Source organism: Antedon bifida, chromosome 1 (assembly GCF_963402885.1).
Source record: "Antedon bifida chromosome 1, ecAntBifi1.1, whole genome shotgun sequence".
NCBI classification, from domain to species: domain Eukaryota; kingdom Metazoa; phylum Echinodermata; class Crinoidea; order Comatulida; family Antedonidae; genus Antedon; species Antedon bifida.
The window spans coordinates 32,565,280-32,586,615 of record NC_136226.1 but is presented as its reverse complement, the minus strand read 5'-3'; the positions used below and the strand labels follow the sequence as shown (position 1 = coordinate 32,586,615).

Below are 21,336 nucleotides of genomic sequence, written 5' to 3'. Positions count from 1 at the left end.
CAAATAAAATGATAATGCATTTCATAGGCAATTTTTGTTTGCTATTGGTATCAATACAACTGATTTGTTTGTATTAAATTATAATAAACGAAAGAGCTGGTTTACTTTTTATAGTACAACCATGGAGTAAATTCTTTACTCCATGGTACAATATAAATGGTGAAACTTAGTATACAATTCAATACAAACAAGGTATTTCTGAATCTATGTTGAAACCAAATGAACATCCATCATTTTTTTTAATAGATTAAATTCGTCACTATGACGAATTATAGGTTATATAGATTGATTTAAATAAAGAAATATTATGTTTTTAATAATATACAAAAGATAAAAATTTATATTTTATATAAAACATGAAGATTTGTCGTGTAATTTTGCCATGTCACAAACCACATTTATGCATATAGATTACAAAAACACATTCTCTGTACCTCAAAGTGATGACATGAGATGACCAATCAAATTTTAAATCAAGTTTATCATTTCCGCATGGAAAAAATATAGAAACTCATAAAAATAAAAAAATAACTAAAACAGCAAGATAAACAAACTCGTTCATGTCTGACAGGAATAATAATGGGTTTTTCGTTACATTATTTTTGTTTAATGGTGTAATTTTTTTTCTAGTTAACCATTATGTAAAAAATGGAAATTAAAAGAAATTATTTTTCAATCTTTAATAAAAACATTTAAAAAGCCGTGCGATAAACACAACTTTTTAAACATACCGGCGGTGGTGGTACCCGCCTAAATAAGTACCGCGCGGCACTCTATACACTTCAAAACCGGTAATTTCCTGCATACTTCCGGTTTCATGTAAGAAACACAAATCTCTGCTGGCTGGTTGATGAGCTGTGTGGATTTTCGGGACAAACTTTAGGTTCTTCCTGGTAAACCTTAAGTCGATTAATAATAGTTATATTACAAACATTGAAAGACATTTTTCGTCAGTAAATGGACCACTTATAGACACTAAAGCTGGTTGTTTTTCCCTTCATGAATTAATGAACTAGCCTAGGCTAAGCTAGGCCTAACTTTAGAATGTCCGGAGGGACTGCGAATGGAGGTGGCAACGAGCAGATGCACAAAGTTGTAGTGGTTGGCGGTGGAGGCGTTGGTAAAAGCGCCCTAACAATACAATTTATTCAAGTAAGTATTGTTTACCTTTTCGAGACTGAGCGGAATTGTATAATTCTTAATCTTATCTTGGCAGATTTTTAGATTGTTCGAAGATCTTGTTCGGACACCTTCCTACATTTGAATTTATACATCATTTATTTTTTTATATGGGAACAATATACAATATTGTTTTTATTGTCCAAAAAAAGTTGTTGTGCATATATTGATATTTTTCTGTAAGTGTGAATATGTTGTAAATGATGTGGCCCATTTAAAGACAATAGGCCCACCGACGAATAAGGGAATAGAATAGTAAGTATTAACTATTATGGATCGGGCTCAATTTTGCCAACTAAAATGAAGAATGAATTTTTGATATTATTTAAAATTCACAAATTATTAATATAGTTTGCTCCCCATTTTAAAAATCCGGGATCCATTTCTGAGAGTGGATTTTATTTCTTCAAGTAAAGTTATTTATAGAAAGGGTAACTAAATTTAATATAAATCACAAAATTTGTCAAAATAGCAAATAAAAATATACAGATTTCAATTCGTGGTATGTTGGTTGTCTGGCCGAAAGATTAGCTTGAAACAGAAAACTTAATTTTGTTCCAGTGACTACAATAATTTCACATTTGTAGGAAAACATTAACATACAGTATTAGCTGGAATTAACAAATCCAAGTAGATAGATTGTGTTTCAGCTTTATATATCACTTATTAATATTGTACATACTTCCTCTATGCTTTAATATCAACATTCATATTTGACCACTTACAGTGGTTGCGCAGACGAGTGGTAAACGATAATAAAAATATAGATTCTATGTTATTCCTTATGACCATTTACACAAAACATGGAGCGGATGGGCAATTTCTGCTCAGGATAGATAAGATATTACGTGGGACAAGCTGAACGGTTTTCCGCTCGCCCGTGTAAATTGACCTTAGAGCCATGCTAAATTTAAAATAAAATTTGCCAAATTATATTACCCCATCTTGTCTTCTAATCATGTCATCTATAGTAAGTTTGGTGTAAACTTTAATACGATATTAAAAATGTATATTTTTTAAAAAAACTAGTTATACCACTGTAAACGTTATGGTCTTACTACCACCAGTACCTTGTCAAACATTGACTCATTTATGTACTTGCAAGCAAGGTCAAACAAGGTCAAACAACTGTCATTAAACCTACAAAATTGTATTTATTGCCAGTTTCATAATAATAGTATAATTTTAGTAACTTTTTTATGAGGATATTACGATATCTTACCATCATTAATTTTCTTGAAAGTAGGTCTAATAATTACTATATGTTATATATTATATTAATTAAATCCTAATAAATCAGTTGTACATGTAGATTTAATTGTTATTAAGGTGATTAATAAGGTTTTTATTTGTCATTTCAGTCATATTTTGTCTCCGATTATGACCCAACAATTGAAGACTCATACACAAAGCAATGCCAAATTGATAATGTTGTTTCCAAGTTGGACAGTAAGTATCTTACAATATGTATTTATTATTCAATCATAAAAGCTTCCTAAACCTTAGCTTGTGTGTTTACAGAGGTATTTGTAATTAATGTTGAGGCTGAGAATTGAGTTTAGATTCAGTTTTGTGGAATTAATTATTGTTTTTACTTGTTTCAGCACTTTAAGCACTACTTATGCACAGATAAGCACACTTACTTTAGTATATTATTATGAATAATATTTGTTCAACCAGATATATCATTTAGTGTGAATGATTCCTAAAGTCAATACCAGAGGCCTTGGTAGCAAGTATTGAGCTGCAACATAAGCCCTTTTATTCTGTGCATTTCTTATGGGAATGACAATATTGTTTTTGTTGTATTTTTAAATACCCTGGTGTTTTGTATAGATTACATCTAGGTCAGTATTAAGTCATGTCTTGCTTGGAATTGATCACATGATATTGAAAGATGATATTGGTGATAATATTCTGTGGCTTAGTTCACATGTCCAGATTTAAGTACTAGAAATTAGTTTTTTACAGTATATGTTTGACAAAAACTAATTGTTCAGTTTTCCATAGGAATAATCCCTGTTAATTACTAATGAGGATGTAGACCATATGTTCCTATTGATGTGAACCAAACCTAGCTAGTTTAATGGCTTCAATATTTTGTTAATTGGCTATGATTTTGTAGTTATTATAAAATATAAATCCAAATTACTGAAGACATTGGCAATGCTCTGGGTATCAGTACTGTAGATTGATCTCAATGGAAATACAAATAAGATAAGCACAAAGCTAATCCAAATGATAAAGTAAAACAGCCGAAAAGAAGTGCCACGTTTTTTGTAACACTATTGTTTTTCTGTCTGTGCTACTATATATATAATAATATAATATATAGAATTCACTATTTTTTTGTGTAGAGCTACTGTAATGTACATGCCAAATTTAGACCTATTGCTGGACGGACTTTAATAGACAGATTAGATTATACCCAAGACATTGCAGTATAAAATTCATTTTCAGAAATCTATTTTTACAATTATGAATATACAGTATATCACAATTACTATCCAGTATTGAGAATGTATAGAGACTGTAAACAGGAAATAAGTTAGTATAACCTGGAAGTTATTTGGTGTAATGACCTATCATTTTCCATGGACAATAGTTATAACGTTATTATTGCGCCTAGATGGTAAACAGCCTATTGTTAATATTTCTAAGAATTAAAACAAAATGTTATGAATCATTTTTGGATTTTCTCCTGACCTTAAAATTAAGTGTGTATTCTACTATTTTACCTCGATTATTATATTTGAATATTGTACATTTGTAATGATAATGAATCTTCATGAATTGAATGGAATTGGTTGAAAGATTCGATTAGGACAGTTAGACTTTCCATGAATGTTCTCTCTCAACATTCACCTACAGTACCTACCTGTTATTATGTCAACTTTAATTATTCCGATGCTTCCATTTTGAATATCAAATGATGACGACTAGGCTCATTAAAAAATGAGAAAAGCTCGCAGAATTTGGCAATTTATAAATAAATATATATAAAAATGACTAATAATACTTAATGTTTATTTAACTTGCTAGTTTTGGATACAGCTGGACAAGATGAATTCAGTGCAATGAGAGAACAATACATGAGAACAGGAGATGGCTTTCTATTGGTCTTCTCATTGTGTAATAAAAATAGGTCAGTATCATATTGGTTGTGAACTATAATCAACAAGTACTTATGTATTTTATTCATCATGCAACATTTAACATCTGTACAACTTGGTATGAACAACTGTACTGCGATATCTTTGTTATTTTTTTTCTCACTATTTATACTGTAATATAAAATTTCCAAAATAAAGATGAAATTAGTCAGATGTTTTGCCCTTCTCTGACATAATTTGTACTTTTTGGGCTCAAATCTAACCCCTAGCCATCAGCGCAAGCTTGGTGGTCTAGTTACAAACAATTACAAATTAATGTTTCTCTACATTTACTTGTTTTGTCTCAAATTCATCTTTATATAACATTGCAGAATTTTTCATTCATAGTTTTGATGAAATTTTCAAATTTCACCGTCAAATATTGCGAGTGAAAGACCGAGAGGAGTTTCCCATGGTTCTTATTGGGAATAAAGCAGATCTTAAAGAACAAAGACAGGTTGGTATATTGCACATATATATAACTGGTATATTGCACATATATATAACTGATATATTGCACATATATATAATAACTGGTATATTGCACATATATATCACTCACTGGTATATTTTATTCAATTATACATAAAAATACAATCCTTTTCTCCCCTCGAAAATGATATTAAGATTACATTGTAAACAATTGTATATATTGTATTGTCTGTTTATGACGGATATTTGCCCTTGAAGGCATTGGCAGCTAATCAAATTAAATTGAAGTTGTTTCTTCAAGAAACAAATGAAGTAGAAACTTCTACAACAAAGTACCAGATGTTTTAATCATTTTTTGACAGAAGAAAAGGAAATTGTGGCGTCAACATATTCATTGAAAGTGAATAGAATTTCAGAATTCAAATTTATTCATTCATCATAACAAATTTACATAAAAACAATAATTAATGAAATAAAGCTTGTAAAGAATGTTGTCCAAACCCCAAATAACACTATGCTGTATTTTAAATTTCTGTGTTACCAGCAAAACTTTATTGTACTAATTGATGATCCGCCATTTATCAACAATCAGCATTTATACACATTTTTTTTATTTGTTTATTCAATATACATTCTCCATACATATATTAAAAATACATAAAAATAATAATTATATAAACATGTTCAATAGTAATGAGTAAAACATAGTATGTGTGGAAGGAAACCTATATAAGTTAAACTTTACGCCTAGGCTCCCAGAAGTACAGTAAGAAACAAGTTGTTTATTTACAGGTATCAACAAATGATATAGAAATGCTGTCAAGAGACTTGAATATAAAGTTTGTAGAATGCAGTGCTAAAACAAGACAGAATGTAGATGAATCATTTCATGAATTGGTCAGGATTATCCGGTAAAAATAATATTATTTTATTCAAATTCAACCCAAAATAACATTTATTTACTTCCTTTTAAGATTGAAACAATATTGGAATAAATAAAAAATAATATAGACGTCACAAATAACAATTACGTTACATACTTCTTGTTGAAGGTTTAATTATAGAATTATATAGTTTTGTTTGTTATTTTAAAAGTCAAATCACTGTTTTCTAGATTGATAGGTCATGTAAATACTGTATATAGTCAAAACCAAAACAAATAACTACTATACTGTATATCTAGAATATGTAGCATATACCTAAATATTATGTATGTATTGTTTTGCTTGTGTTTTTCTGCCAAGAAAACAATTATCATTGTACTATGTATGAATGACTTAATAAATCGAATCTGAATCTGAATGTTTACATTTATTATTATTAGGATAATAATAATAATAAAATAACTATTGCGTCATCTATGCTACACTGTATCTCTTTCTAACTTGAGTTGTTTTTATATTTTCAATTTACCAGGAAGTTTAAACAAGATGAAAACCCACCTACAAAAAATCACAAGAAAATTAGACCAATCCGTTGTGTAATTTTGTGAGAGCTTTGAAGAGGTTTCAAGTTCAAGTAAGTATAAACATTATTTCTCCATGGTATAAATAATGTTTGAAATTTTAAATCATTTATGATATCATATTTTGACTGTTCATTTTAATCTTTTTATTGCTTCCATGGAATTTAAATTGTCAATAGCTATATCTCTGTCTACAATATCAAACTTTATGTGACAAAAACTGTGATGTGCCCATATATGGACATGATGATGTGATATCACTACCATATTTAAGCATATCACTACCATATTTGGGCACATAACAACTTTTTTGTCAAACTAGTTTGATAATGTAGACAGAGCTTTATTTTAAATTTTGTATTCTTTGTTGTTGTATTTTCTTGTTGATGGCCTATAAAATCAGCTCACACTGACCGGGACATCCTAAAAGCTAATTTTTAAAGCCATTAAATTTATCTTCTTCAACATTCCGCTTCAACAGTTTTTCTTGAAAGTGAAATGAAATAATTTGAATTTTCTCTTTTACAGATTGTTGTTGATATTACTGCAGCTACTGAAGTAACCCATCACGCTGTCTTCAAGACTTGCCATCGCCTCCATTCTTGTCATTTTATTTTCTGCAACTAAGTCATCTTTATTGTTGTCTTTCAAAGTTTTCTTGTTTTTTTGTCTATAGTTAAAATGCTTGTGCAAGATTGTTAATATTTTGTTTTTATTATAAAAGAACTGCAATTTGTATCTTGTATTTTATTTCAACATGAAGAAATATATTGCAATAGTTTAACAATTTCTGTTTTTTGATTGATAAATATTTTATTTAGGTGCCTTATTTACATTACTTAAATCTTCCTGTGTTTTCAATCCAAACAAATTTAGCTGTTTTCCTTTTGGTACGAGTTTTAAAAAGCAAGTACTAAAAATAATTGTGTGTTTGGTATTATTTTATCATGTATTCATAAAAATTAGGGACTGTGTCAAAATTATTTTACTGCAATAATGACATTTTTTGTACTGCTATTTATGTTAGCTTGTTTCAATGGGAAGTCATTGAAATAAACAGTGCGTATGATTATCCAGAAAAATGATAAATAATAAATGGTAAACAATTGTATAAACAGAAGGATGAAACAAAATGTATTACTGCAGTAACTGCAGTAGACCAATTTTTGGCTTGGTCCCTTGTCTACATCATCATCAACCATCTTATCAAACATCATCATTGTTATCATTATCATGTCATTATCATTACCACTACCGAATTGGTTTCCAATAATATACTCCCTAATTTAGTACTAATGATGTATATGTATTTTTCAATTTAATATGATATGTATAATTATTTTTGCTACAAATGTATTTTGCAATAATTTCTCTTTGAATTATGTAACCTATGCAAATGTATATATACAGATTGTAATCAGGCAATCTTCACCAAAGAGTATAGTTTGTCTTCAGTAGCTAAAATATTCTAATTTCCTTATCGAGAATTTACGATTATGAATATTGTCATTCATCCTGATAGTAACATAAGGTTATTGATAATTTAGCCTTTTTTTTTCAAAAAATTAAATATAATGCATGTTTAGAATTGTTTAATTGAAGTAGGTCAAGTTATTTAAAATTGAGATATTCCTTCTGGGATAGGTCACCAGGATTAACCTGAATCTCTAGCATTAAACTAAGTGGCATTATTGGTTGGGGTATGCACTGTATGCTTAGAGAGTGGTAGTGTCTCAGTATTCTGTGGCTAGTATACTCATTATTAAGTGACTTTGAAAAATATGGGAAGTTGAAAAGAGAGGGTGTTTCACAGAGAAAAATGATTGTGTTTGTGTTTCTTCAAAACAGTGGCTTAATATATAATTAAACAATTACTATAGCTATTTTTATAGTGAAAACATTTTCCTCTGGTTTCGATAAGCATATTGATATGTAGTTCATTGATTGTAAACCAGTAATTTTAACTTGCGTTTCAACACACAACAACTGATAAAGTCTAGCTGACAGCTAGACGAAACTTTCTTGAAACGTAAGTTAAAATTATTCTGGTTTACAATTAATGAATTACATATATATGATATTAATAATACTTGCACAACTCAATTTAAAACCAAATATTAGTTTATAGGAAATGCTATTTGTAGAATGTGTGCGCTTTTCAGCAATATTTATTATTTCAGCGTTAGATGAGAATTGATTTCCAATTTATCGTATCTGGTGCTGTACCTTCTATGTTTGTTTATGTATTTAATTAATGTGAATGCACAGTGGTACACTATGGAAAAGTTAGGTGTTTGTTTTCCAGTTAATTCTTTAAAATGTCTGCTACAAAAAGCAGTAGTTACTGACCATTTAAAGGTATTTTATACTCCCAAAAGTTGATAAACTTGGAGGGAGCATACTTTAAAAAATAAAATATACCTGACTCAAAGTTATTTACTATTACGGTTGAGATATAGTTAACTATTATATTTTATTTGTAGATAAAGTAATTTCAGTGATCTGCTACACTACATATTGTTTATTTTAATCAATGGTATATGCTAGCAATTTAGCAAAGTTAGGATTGATGGAACAGAGATGTAAAAGATTGATATTCTGTAAAGCTCTGTCTACAGTATCAAACTAGTTTGAAAAAAAGTGTGATGTGCCCATAATATGGTAGCGATATGACATCGAATCATGTTCATATATTAGGCTAGGCAATCTATCATTTTGATAGTGTAGACAAAGCTTAAAGAAATGGCATTCCAAATTGCAAACATCACTGTTACCACTTTAAATAAGAATTTAAATCCTATTGTGTTTACACTTGCACATAATACGAATAGTACTATAATTTGTTAATAGCAATATTATTAATACGCCATTATTTATATGTGCATTCTTAATTAATATCCTTCCACTTGTTGCACTACTTTGTTTTAGTTACTAATTTTATTTCTATGGGCTTCCATCCAATATCTTAATAATGTCCTATTTATTTTGGGATATATATTTGATTAGATTGTATTATTAAATGTATATTTTAACAATGAGATAATTATGATGTAGATTTTTATTTTTGTTTCATTAAAATTACACTGTTTTTATGCTGAAATTGACAATAATAATAAAGTACAAACTGATGTATTTATGTATTTTGTATTGCGTCAATTCAAGCAGTAATCAACAGCTTCTATTTTCCACAATTTATCCATATCTTGGCGTATCATTCTATCCATCAACGAAGCAATAATTATATTATTTTAGGGCATTGGTTTTTCTTTGGAATTCTTCTCCATTTCTAGCCCATCGAGCAAAATCAATTGATTAACTTAATGCAGCTTTTTAAATTGCATTTTCCTTCATATTTTTCCTATTAAAATATTGTATTCCTAATTTACTAAAAACAATCAAGTGACCGGACTCGATACCGACGATTGGCTACCATCTGTTCACCTCTGCTTATCTACTCTCCCAATAAATATGGTACCACTCATCACATGGTTTGATCTTAATATTTGACAACAGTACACTTTATACTTTTCTAATCATGATTTTATTAGCATTACTTCAATACACAATGTTTCAGAACTTAATATTTAAGCATACAGTAAGAAGTGCAACCAAGAAATTATTTGAGCCATACAGAAAGCATTACAATAAATGTCAGTGTTTGTTACAATGATCTCATTTTTCCTTTAAATAAATTACCACAAAACACCATTTCATTTTTTCTGGTGTGTACAGTCAATTCTCCCAATACCGGTCTCTCTGAGGTTCAAAATGTCCCAAATTCATTTCTACCATCAAAAACACATTCTGAATACTAGGCTAGAAAACATACAGACATATTAGGCCAGCCAAAGGTGTCCGGTATTGAGAGAGTTGACACTATATAATAAAGCTTTGATGTGCTATTTCGTGGGGCGGGGAAGAAACATGATGATGCAGATGAGTAAATACCTGAAGAAATAAAAGCATTTTTTTTAGGATTTAGAAAGTACTTTGCAGGATACTGCTATAATATATATGATTGTGCTCATCTAATACATATATATGTTTTTTACTGATGTTATTGAGTATACAGAAATGATTATATGATCATCCAAGTACTTTTATTCAATTGTTTAAATATTTCATTGTAAAAACAACCCATAACCATTACAGTACAGTGTACACCATTTCTATAGTAATTGTATATCTAAATTTGTTATTTGTAGCATTTTTAACCTATTTTATATAATAAATTTAGATTATCTCATATAAGTTATTAATAATAATTCAAATCTAATTATTAATTTGATGATCAAAATGAATTCCTTGTTCGAATGGTCTATTTGCCATCTTTGTCTTTCTTCTGAGAAAGGTTAATCTTATCTCCCAAGCTTAGAGCCATACCCTGTAGAAAGAAAGAAAGAAAGAAAGAGTTGGTAAGTGTTATCTTTAGCAAGTGTGGTTGAGCGGACAGTGGAACCGTAATTACGTAGCCATAACCTTGGCAAGGGTCCAAGGCTCACTCGCTCCATGGTAGAACAATTCTTCTCGGATAAGTACTACAAACCGTAGTTCCAGTGTACACATCTAGATCATGTGCACTTTAAAGAACCTAGTACATCTTTCGAGATGAATAGGGGGTTACCTCAGTGTACTAGTACACACACAGCCACTGATCATAACTGGGCCCCTGGGAGACCAGTCTTTGACTGAAGAGGTTACCTACTCATAAGTTAAAACTTACCTGACTCTTAGCACGGATTCTGATATGGCCTTGTACTGGAGCATCAGCTGCAGCTGTCACAGGCTTCTCAATGCTTAGATTGGCAAGAGCATCTTCACCAAATATAGAACGAGCGTACAGATTGGCTGCCATGAACCCACAATCACCAGACAATGCCTAAGATAACAAACCGGAATTACTGACACATAATGCAAAGTTTTGCTTTTTATGTTATTGTATCATAGATTGTTTCATAATTAAATAGGAATGTGTTCAGCTTTATGCAAAAGAAACAAGATAATTTTTGAATTTTCACGAGACAAAAGAAATAAAATGCTTCGCCTTCTAGTTTGTGGCCCTATCAACAATTTATTTCTTTTCTCCTTCTGCTTAATCAATTTATGTTTAAATTATCTTAAATTGTTGATGAATAAATGTATATATGAATGAATGAACGCAACGTCAAAGATAACAGAATATTTGAGTTGAATGAATAAAACCAACCTTCTCAGGCGTTAAGCATCTCATGTTGGTACACTTAAGTACATGCTTCAGGTATCCAGGTAGGTCAGCGATATTGGTGTTTACTGTCACCTATGTCAAATATGAAAGAGGATTAGTTATTGGAAATTAAATGGTCATCTATAATGGTCAATTAGGTATCTCTGGTGAGTAGTTAAATGGTCATCTGTAATGGTCAATTAGGTATCTCTGGCGAGTAGTTAAATGGTCATCTGTAATGGTCAATTAGGTATCTCTGGTCACTCATACCTTGTTTTCCCATTCAAACTCGGCCCACATGGTGCGGAACTCTGCATCAGTACATGTAGCAGGAACAATGTAATCCATAATGTCAATGTGGATATCATTAAGAACGACAACGTTACGGTCATTAGCTGCACCGGTCACATCGTACACTATATAAAAGGTATAGGAGTAGTATAAGTAAATTGTGACTGATATAATGGCATAAACAAGATGAAGACAAGACTACAGGTATTATTTTATTTATTCCTTTCAGTGAAACATAAAGAGGGAGCACTGGGGAGAGACTTTTGTAATGTATTGTTCGTTTGTATTGATGTTTATTATTATTTTTCTATATATCTATATTTTTTGTAAATCCCAAGCAATTCAGTTTTTCTCTGTGATTACCTACCTATGTTACCAAAGATGATGCCATTCTCAGTGGACGCCACTTTAACGTTAGCTTTGATGTTACAAAAGTCATGTGGGCCTAGAGTCATTGGCTGGGGCTTCTCTACCAGTTTCAGATCACCTAAAAAAAATAAATTATTAATAAAATATCAAAACCTTCTGAGATACTAAATTATAAAATAAGATACATATTAAAGATGTATTGTCCCCTAAAAACATGAAAAATGAAGATTAATTAAATTAGACTTTGAATATGTTATTTTGCAGTTTTAAAAAAGTTAATCACTTCCATAAAAAAAATGGAAAAAATCAATGTTTTCACTTATAAAATGACAAAATAAATGGTTAAACTCATTCAAAAATCCATTAGCTGGCATCCAATTTGACTATTTTTTTACTTTAAATTTTTCAGGTAAATAATTTTTTTTTTCGATCTAATTTTTGGTCATTAAAATAACATATTCAACAAACAAATTTTCAATAATTTTTTTTTCAGGGGGCAATATATCTTTAACAAAAGCTACTGTATCTTGTGACTATGATTAGTAATCTTGTATTACATCACAGGATCAATAAACTAATAAGGAAGTGTTTACCATAATGCTATTCATAGAAATCTATAAATAAATCTATGGATGCATTACACATAAATAAGCTACTTGAGTGAATTTGTGGTCAAATATAAAGGACACGTTAGTAGTAAACATATAAACGTGACATATCTAGGCTACACATTAAAATCTGTAAATAAATTTGCTAATGTTTAGAATTTCAGTCATGTGGATGTTAAACCAGAATAAAGCAACATTTATGTTCACAGAATACAAACATACCTCCTACAAAAATCCAGATTAAATGGAGGTATTTGAAGTAAAAAGAAAAGAATTTTAGAATAAATGTATACAATAGGATAGACCAGGCCTGTGATCGACCAGGCCTGTGATCGACCAGGCCTGTGATCGACCAGGCCTGTGATCGACCAGGCCTGTGATCGACCAGGCCTGTGATCGACCAGGCCTGTGATAGACCAGGCCTGTGATAGACCATAATTTCACCTACTTGATTTGACAAAAGAATAATATATATACAAAATAAAGTATGAAATATAGTGTACAAATAGATAAATAAGTATAGTATATACGAACCGAGTGTGGCTAACTCTAGTGAGCAGTTCTGTAGAGTGTCAGCAGTCTGGTTAACCACTAACACATCCAGTACAATGTCATACTGATTAATATTGATGTAGGCCTCGCCGTATACAGGATCAGAGAAACCAGTCAATTGGGTCACTTTGCTAAGCTTGGAGGAGGATATGTCTGCAGCTTCCTTGCGGGTGGAAACACCCATGGTAGCCAAGGTTAAACTCATGGTCAATTGATCCTAAAAATTATAATTAAACAAGTTAGCTACTAACACTAACTAACACACACATATATTATGATGCTACTGTAATTTTTTCATATGTACTTTTTAACTTTATTTTTTTTTTATTGTATTTAAGCAAAAACTCTAAAACAACTACATCTCTACCTGTGAGCTGCTACTCTCTGTATTAGCTAGAAGCTGCATAAAGTTGATGGGGTCGTCTGGTTGTATCTTCACTGACTTTCTATCAAATACATCTTTCTTAGAACCAGAGTCCTCCTTCTGCTTAGCCAGCAACATAGCGTCTAGAGATGCCCGACATTCCTTCTGGAATACTGCTGACATTAGTGGGTGGCGCTCTGCCAAAACTTTCAAACACATCGAGATACGGTCTACATCATCATCAGTGATATTCTAAAACAATAAACATAAAATAATATTGCTTTTTTAAAAATTTGTTACGTATCTGTATACAACAGCGAGCACAAACTTGCCAATTACAGGATGGATAAACTATTTTATAATTTATCGTGCTTATAAACTAAGTCTCATTTGAGGCTTAGGGAGTGGAGTCGAAAGAGTCGTGAGTTACAACCATGGCACTAAGTCAGGATTTAACCCTGGACCTTAGGATTGGAAGGCAAGTATGTTAACCACCAAGTGACAGCTTCACTATATGTATAAAAGCTTTACAAATTCCCATTTGATGTTGTATGATGCCCATTCAGGCTACAAATATAATTTACACTGACAATAATAAATAATAATTGATAATCTGATTACCTTCTTAGCTAGGCCAGACTTTCCAAGGTGGATGGTTGTAGCCATAATTAACATAGCCTCAGCTAAAAATGACTAGAAAGTGAAACAAAGAGATAATTTATCAAATACAATTTTTAATGTACACATATCCACTATGTATGTTCAGCATTTAAAGTTAATAAATGTAAAACCAACAACAAATCTTTTCACTTTCGTCAATAAATCAGATGAAAAAAAAAATGTCAATAATCAATAGGTCAAATAATCAATTGTTTAAATAAGATATTCTTACATTTTGTTTTTTCTCGCTTGCTACCAAGTCAACATATCTAAATGCAAGCTTAGAGAGAACAGTGGCCAGACAAGCGCCAACAAAGAAATCACCATCCATGAGGAATCCTCTCATTGGTGGTCTAAAATGCATAAAAGAAACAAAATGTTATCACTGCAAATATTCTTATAAAAAACTAAATAATAAAGGTACAGTATTGATATGTTGGGAATTTCAAAGTTGTTTATTATACATTACATACATTAGTCAAGTCAAGTATCATTTATTGTCATTTGTTTAAGAAAAAAAACATACATTACATTACATGGACAACATTATAAGGGACTGGAAATCCTATTTCTTGGACTCTCAAAACAAAGCATCATATACCATGTTTTTATCCTTTATGTTTTATCTGTATCCGTAATGTACAAACACCATTGGTTGGTGGTCAAGTGCAAAAAGATTAATTAATTTTAATAATTAAAAAAATTAATTAGCAACATGTGCTTTTCTGAAAATATTTCAATGGTGTTCATGTTTATACCTTGTGTCATCAGAGGACTTGTGTGATGCTGAGCTGAGTGCACTCTGGGTAGCATATGTACCCATGTCTGTCACAAGACGTCTACCACTTGAAATTTGAACACTCTCTTCTGTAACAAGTATAGCAAACTATCGGGTTAATATAATGATATTTACTACAGAGTACTGAGTATTCAGTACAATTATGTTTGAGTGTGCCAAACATTCTGATTAGCTTAGCTCTCGGATGCAAAGTTACAATTATTAGTGTTGGAGCAGTATACAGTGCAGAGTACCATACAAGAATTATAGTAGGCCTGTAGACTATTTTTGAATTATTTGATAAATGCAATACTGCACACTCTATGGAAATATTTTATTTTAAATAAACCATAAACTCATCACAATCTGTATTAAAAGTTTGTCAGATAGTAAACAACTATTTACCATCAGTAGATTCACCAGCAGCTTTGCGCATTTCATCATCAACTATTGGAATTTCGCCGAGTGAATTGCGAATCTCGGTCATGACACTCTGGATGTCTTCAACAGTGGTACAGTATTCACCCAGAATCCATAGAGCAGCACGGTGAATTCTGGAAATAAAAATACACGGTGTGAAGTATGTAGCACTGAAGCTGAAAAGCAGCAACGCAGGCGAGTTGACCAATGACAAGCCACTGTTTGAATAATCCATCGCTTGTGATTGGTCAACTCACGTTGTGTTACGTCCTTTGCGTTGCTAGTGAGAATCAAGCTTTAGTAGTCACTTACTTGAACATGAAAGTCTAATGGTTGTTGAAATTGTTATACTAGATTACATTAGCCTAGGTTAGGCTTGGCTAGACTAGATTATGTTATGTTAACCACTTACTTGACATTGCGAATAGTTGGGAACACTTCAAGTAACTTAGATATAACAAGTGATTTAAGTTGTTCAAAACGCTGAATAGCTTCACGGACAAAAACAAGAACATCTGAAGCGGCGAGTTCATTAGTGTCACTCAAGAACTCCATCAACTAAAAACACACAACAAATTACAATCCTCAATTATTCATAATAATAATTCAATATAAAGATAGAGGTACAATTTATGTTATACAGTCAACTCACCCAATACCAGACTCTCTGAAAACCAGAAACTCTCCCAAAACCAGACTTTTCATGAGGTCCAAAAGGTCCCAAATTTATTTTTACCATTACAAACACATTCCGAATACCAGAATTTTTGGAAAACCAGACATATTAGGCCAGCCCAAAGGTGTCCGGTTTTGGGAAAATTTACTGTATAGATAATATTTTGTTACTGCTAATTCATAAGCAATTGGTTTTGTACTCACCACTGGAATAACTTGTGCAGCAATGTCAGGGAATTTGATGCTACATGTATGCAACGTACGCACAAGAAGCTGAAATAATAAAAGTTGATATCTAAAATGATTATTTAAAGCACTGATAATGTTAATTACATTATTATCTACAAATACGTTTCGTAACAGCTTTTATCCAGCTGCCATTCGGGCACTGACTGCTTGTCAGTATATACCGTACAAGAGTGATGTGACACTTTGTAATTGTTTTTGTTAGTTTTTTATTTATCTGTTTTTGTATATCTCAGAGCAAACATAATGTATATTTTATATGCAAATGACATGAATGAATTATCACTACAGTAAATATATCAACATACATCTGATTATCAACAGTTTTGCAACATATCACGCTTACTTTAAAACTTTGCATGGTGACCTTATGTTCATCATTTTATTTATCATTTGCTTATTAATAGCAATATACCTGTCTGTATTTGCCAGTGTCCTCATGTTCTCCTGTGTTGTGGGTCTTGGTCACTTCTTTCTTCAGAACAAGAACCATCTATAGAAGTTAACAATAGTATTGTTACAACAAATGTTAAAATAACTGAAGTACTGGCTTCAGTTAAATCATGTTTTATGTATGCCGCACATTATTACTGGTATAATTTCAAAGTTTGTTTTGCTTGAATATTTACAAAGCAGAGATACACTTCCTAAAATGTAATTGAGCATTAACATTTGTAGTAGAAATTGATACAACAATTAGCTATAACATTTATGCTGTGCTTGGGAAACATGGAAATATTTTGTATACCAAATTGAAATCATTATCAGAAGAGATCTGGGACTCATTTAATAATACAGTTCATATAAAGGACATGTCCCCCATTACAGGTCATCTTGAATACAGCTGTGTTGCAATATGTACATTCACTTAACCATACGTGGGAATATGGAGCTGTGAGGATTTACTTTACCTCCTCAACATTCCTAGAGGAAACCAGATCCAAGGCAAGATCCAGGGTCTTCTTCCTGACCTCCAGGTCAGATGCCGATAATACTCGCATAATATCCATCACAAGTTCCTGCACAAAAAAAAAATCCAATAATTTTTTAAATTTTTTACTGGATAGATATTAAACTATTTTTAGCAGAATTATTATTATCTTTATTGCACATTAAAAATACCATTACATATGGTGGTCCAACAGCCAAATTGCATGTAACATTACAAATATTTTTTTTAATGAATATAATAGTAAAAAAGTTGAAAATTATTGTCATTCATTCATTATTAATTTAATTTTGTGTAAATCTAAAAATTCCATAAATAGTAAAAGTGTTTATAAATGGCATTAATTACAATGTTGTGTAATAATGGATCTGATGTAAGGATTGAATAATAATATTGATTAGAATGGTATTCTATTTAATAATGTATACGAATTTCTTATTCTACTATTTGCTTCCTGTCATACCTGAAGTATTTTCTCGTGAACAGGATCATCTTTAAGGCTGATGAGACGATCCAGAACTATCAGTTTTACATTGTTATCACTTTCCTTGATTATCAAATCAATGTAGCATGATGCAGCTGCCTATAACAAAAAAAATTAAAAATTAATTAAAATCAGTTAAATAAGTTTTATATTTGTTAGGTGCACTCTGCAAATTTATTTCTGTTTATTTCTTATTCTTATCCCAGGAACATAATGTCAGTGAACCACCCTCGGTAAAATATTTGCATTTATGTGTATATCAAAGGTGTACTATGCAAAATGGTTTGTATTTCTATATATTTATTGCTTATTCAAGGTTTGGGGAGGAGTTGTGGTCTCTTTAGTATAATTCTTACCCCTCAGGAACATAACAGTGAACCACTCTCATTTTGCATCTCTATTTGCATTTATGTGTATATCAAATCAAAAATAAATATAAATGTTATTTCCATGTATGTAAACTATATATAAATTAGATTAGATTGGCGATTAGCACAAGACATGGCAGCAATGTACATACCTTAACAGCAGTTGGAGCGCTAGAGAGCGTGACAAGCGTGCCAGCTGCCTCATAGCGTACAGCTGCACTTGTTGACTGAAGAAGATTGTAGATGCAACGTATAAAACGAGAACGCTCTGATGGATTCGTATGACACACCTGGTATTCAAAATAAAAATATTTTGTGATACTTTATCATCTGAATTTATATCCAAATTATTTTGTGTTCAGCTCTTTTAATAACCTTATTTATGACATGTAAACAAAAAGATTTCACTTATAAAAAGACAAACAAAAACGGTTTTTAACCATATTAACCAAAAACCATTGTCTGACAGACTATTTAAGTATTTTTTGCTTTAAATTACATTTTTTGAAAAAATTTGAAAAAAAAATAATAATTTTAGGACAATATATCTTTAAGATTGTATATTCAGTAGCTGTTTCACAACAAAATAAAGCACTGTTTTAGTGCGACACACTCACCTTGTACACAAGCTCAACAATGACGAGTTGAAGAATGTCATTGAAACTGTTAATCTGATCAATGCATGTGCTGAGATAATCCAACGCACGTTCCTGAAACAAATTATAAAGTATTAAAATGTAATTGTGTAAAGGGTTTACATTTGTACAGTAGATTGCAAGGCGTTCTGTAATGTAGAGTTAATTTTAAGGCATTCGTACATAACTGGATATATTGTACCCCACTTGCACATTAATTATCAAAAACCTGAAAAACTATCCTACTATAGAAAGAATAGAAGAACATGCAGCAGTATATGAGCACTAATTCATCATAGTTTTATGGATTCACCAATATAAATATTTATACATATTATTTATACAATTATATATATTTATACAATAATGTATGGTTATACCATAGAGATATTATAGTATCTCTATGGTTATACATAATCAAGTTGTTGCATGCTAAAAATATTACACACTTAGTACTTAGAACACATACTTAGGTAAGTATTTAAACAATGTTTACCTGATCAACGTGGATAAGCATCATGAATGCATTGCGCTTACATGAAGCATCCTTCTCCTGCTCAAGAAAGTTGTGTATTAATTCAGGAGCATCAGGAATCAAGAAATCAAAGTTTCTAAAAATCAAAAATGAATTTTTTAATTATAAATTTTAACTATAAATTTTGATGCAATTCAGTTTTTACTTCAAACCAGTATGAAACGTTTTTCTTGCAAAAAAACTAACTTTTTTAATACGTAATCTGTTTTCCTAAATTTTAATATCATTAATATATTAAGTTGTTTGTAATTTCAAATGGTCTTACTTGTAAATAGTGAAAATAGCAAGTACAGCATTACGACGGACATAACTGTGACGATGTTCTAGACACTCAGTGATGGCAGGCATCAGAGGTTCTAACAGCTCAGGTTCTTTTAACTTACAAAGAAATCGCAATGTTGATCCACGAATGAACTCATTTGGATGTTGCAGGTCCTATATAAAAAAAAAGCTTCATTACATTATATGTTTGCAATCCAATATTTTTATACTAGTCACAAAGTAATAAGGTTTTTGTTACTGTAAAGCTTTGTCTACACTATCAAACTAGTGTAATGTACCCAAATATGGTAGTAATATGCCCAAATATGGTAGTGATATGTCCAAATATGGTAGTGATATGATATCATCATCATGTCCACATATGGGCATATCACATTTTGTTGTCACATAAAGTTTGATAGTGTAGACAGAGCTTAAAATGGTAAATTGAAAGTGTCGTTGTACCCTACGATAGGCATCACAAACTAGAATCATCTCATTCAGTAGTTTTCCATCTGGTTGCGTCTTTGGAACAATTTCCCAGAACACTAACAGCAGTTTCTTAATTGTGTGATCTGGCATTGGCAGTAAAAACCGTATCACATACATCAGCAATCCTGGCATTTTCTCTCCATTTAACATCATGTAGATGAGTTGTTTTAAAGCCTTGATTTTAGTTTTTGTGTCGCCTTTTTCTGTAATAAAATTAATTTAAACAATCGACGACTATAGACAATAAACTTTTCTCTGCAAGATCCCTGCAATATTGTATGTAACAATGTAAATATAGTGGTGAATAAATGTGAATGAAATATCAAACTGTTTGGGGTTGTTATTACTTTTTTTAAGCTAACTTAATGTTAAAGGAAATGTATTTACCAATGTCATTTTTAAACTGCAACTCATTAGGCGGTTCTGCCTCACTGGGCATCTGGATAAGTGTGTAACATGCTAGCTCTGAAGCAGTAGACATCTTGGTTGGTATTTTCAAAGCTATATAGGCCTATATAAATTAAAAGAGCAACATTTAACTTTTTAAGTTTATTTTATTTTACTAAAATAGTAAAATAACTCACTGTACTAGGCTAGGCCTATGTATATAATATTAATACCAATATTAATAGTGTAACATAAATCATCATAATGTTACTTAAACTGTGATTAATAACTAACTAACAATTGGTTATTCTCACACATGCATATTTTCATCAGTTATGCCTGGTTAGTTGGTGTAGAATTGTGACTAGCTAGGTCTACTCAATACTATAGTGAGACCACTCTCCTCTCTGACTGGCTGGGTCCATCATCATCGCGCCGACCCTTTTCTCCCTCACACACTGACCAGACACAATAATGTAGGCCTAGCTAATACATTTTCGTTCGTTTATGAGAATAATGGAAAGTAAAAACATTAAAAAACTTACAAAATAGTATAATATATTTAATTTATTTTGTACACAGGGCCGGCTACACCTTTTCTAGCCTTTATAAAATTTAATTCCACGTCGATATCGTCGACGTGTTTCGGTAATAGGTGGCGCTGTTTATATTGCAGCTCTGTGGAGTTTTTTTTCTAATTAATTGTTTGATTGATATTCAATATAAATATCATACATTTTTTGGTTATCTAAAATATTAGGATACATCTTTCTTATAATATGAAATATTTTTTTAATTTAATTTGTTTGATTTGTCTGAACATACCACAAT

At 31.0% G+C, this 21,336-nt stretch overlaps 2 protein-coding genes across 3 annotated transcripts; one reads left to right on the top strand and one right to left on the bottom strand.

The window, feature by feature from the left end:
• The first annotated feature begins 848 nt into the window (after positions 1–848).
• LOC144851042 (ras-like protein 2) lies at positions 849–9,358 on the top strand. The gene is made up of 7 exons (XM_078708567.1): positions 849–1,152; positions 2,541–2,628; positions 4,222–4,324; positions 4,680–4,788; positions 5,556–5,674; positions 6,180–6,281; positions 6,757–9,358. The coding sequence occupies exons 1-6, from the start codon at positions 1,045–1,047 to the stop codon at positions 6,253–6,255; spliced, it is 603 nt and encodes a 200-aa protein (XP_078564693.1). The 5' UTR covers positions 849–1,044; the 3' UTR covers positions 6,256–6,281; positions 6,757–9,358.
• A 246-nt stretch (positions 9,359–9,604) lies between these two features.
• On the bottom strand, positions 9,605–21,165 carry LOC144850841 (coatomer subunit beta-like). 2 transcript variants are annotated; one of them, XM_078708326.1, is made up of 23 exons: positions 21,051–21,163; positions 20,506–20,629; positions 20,092–20,321; positions 19,631–19,800; positions 19,327–19,441; positions 18,813–18,905; positions 18,348–18,485; positions 17,807–17,926; positions 17,306–17,413; positions 16,810–16,887; positions 16,353–16,421; positions 15,886–16,031; positions 15,459–15,607; positions 15,034–15,142; positions 14,508–14,628; positions 14,237–14,308; positions 13,619–13,867; positions 13,234–13,468; positions 12,090–12,209; positions 11,702–11,847; positions 11,435–11,524; positions 10,952–11,107; positions 9,605–10,612 (listed from the first exon to the last, which is right to left on the bottom strand). In XM_078708326.1, exons 2-23 carry the CDS (start codon positions 20,597–20,599, stop codon positions 10,547–10,549), a joined length of 2,874 nt encoding a protein of 957 aa, XP_078564452.1. In that variant the 5' UTR covers positions 20,600–20,629; positions 21,051–21,163; the 3' UTR covers positions 9,605–10,546. The 2 variants fall into 2 exon arrangements, with proteins under 2 accessions (XP_078564452.1, XP_078564444.1); XM_078708318.1 differs by having other exon boundaries at positions 9,606–10,612; positions 20,506–20,619; positions 21,051–21,165.
• Positions 21,166–21,336: the final 171 nt, after the last annotated feature.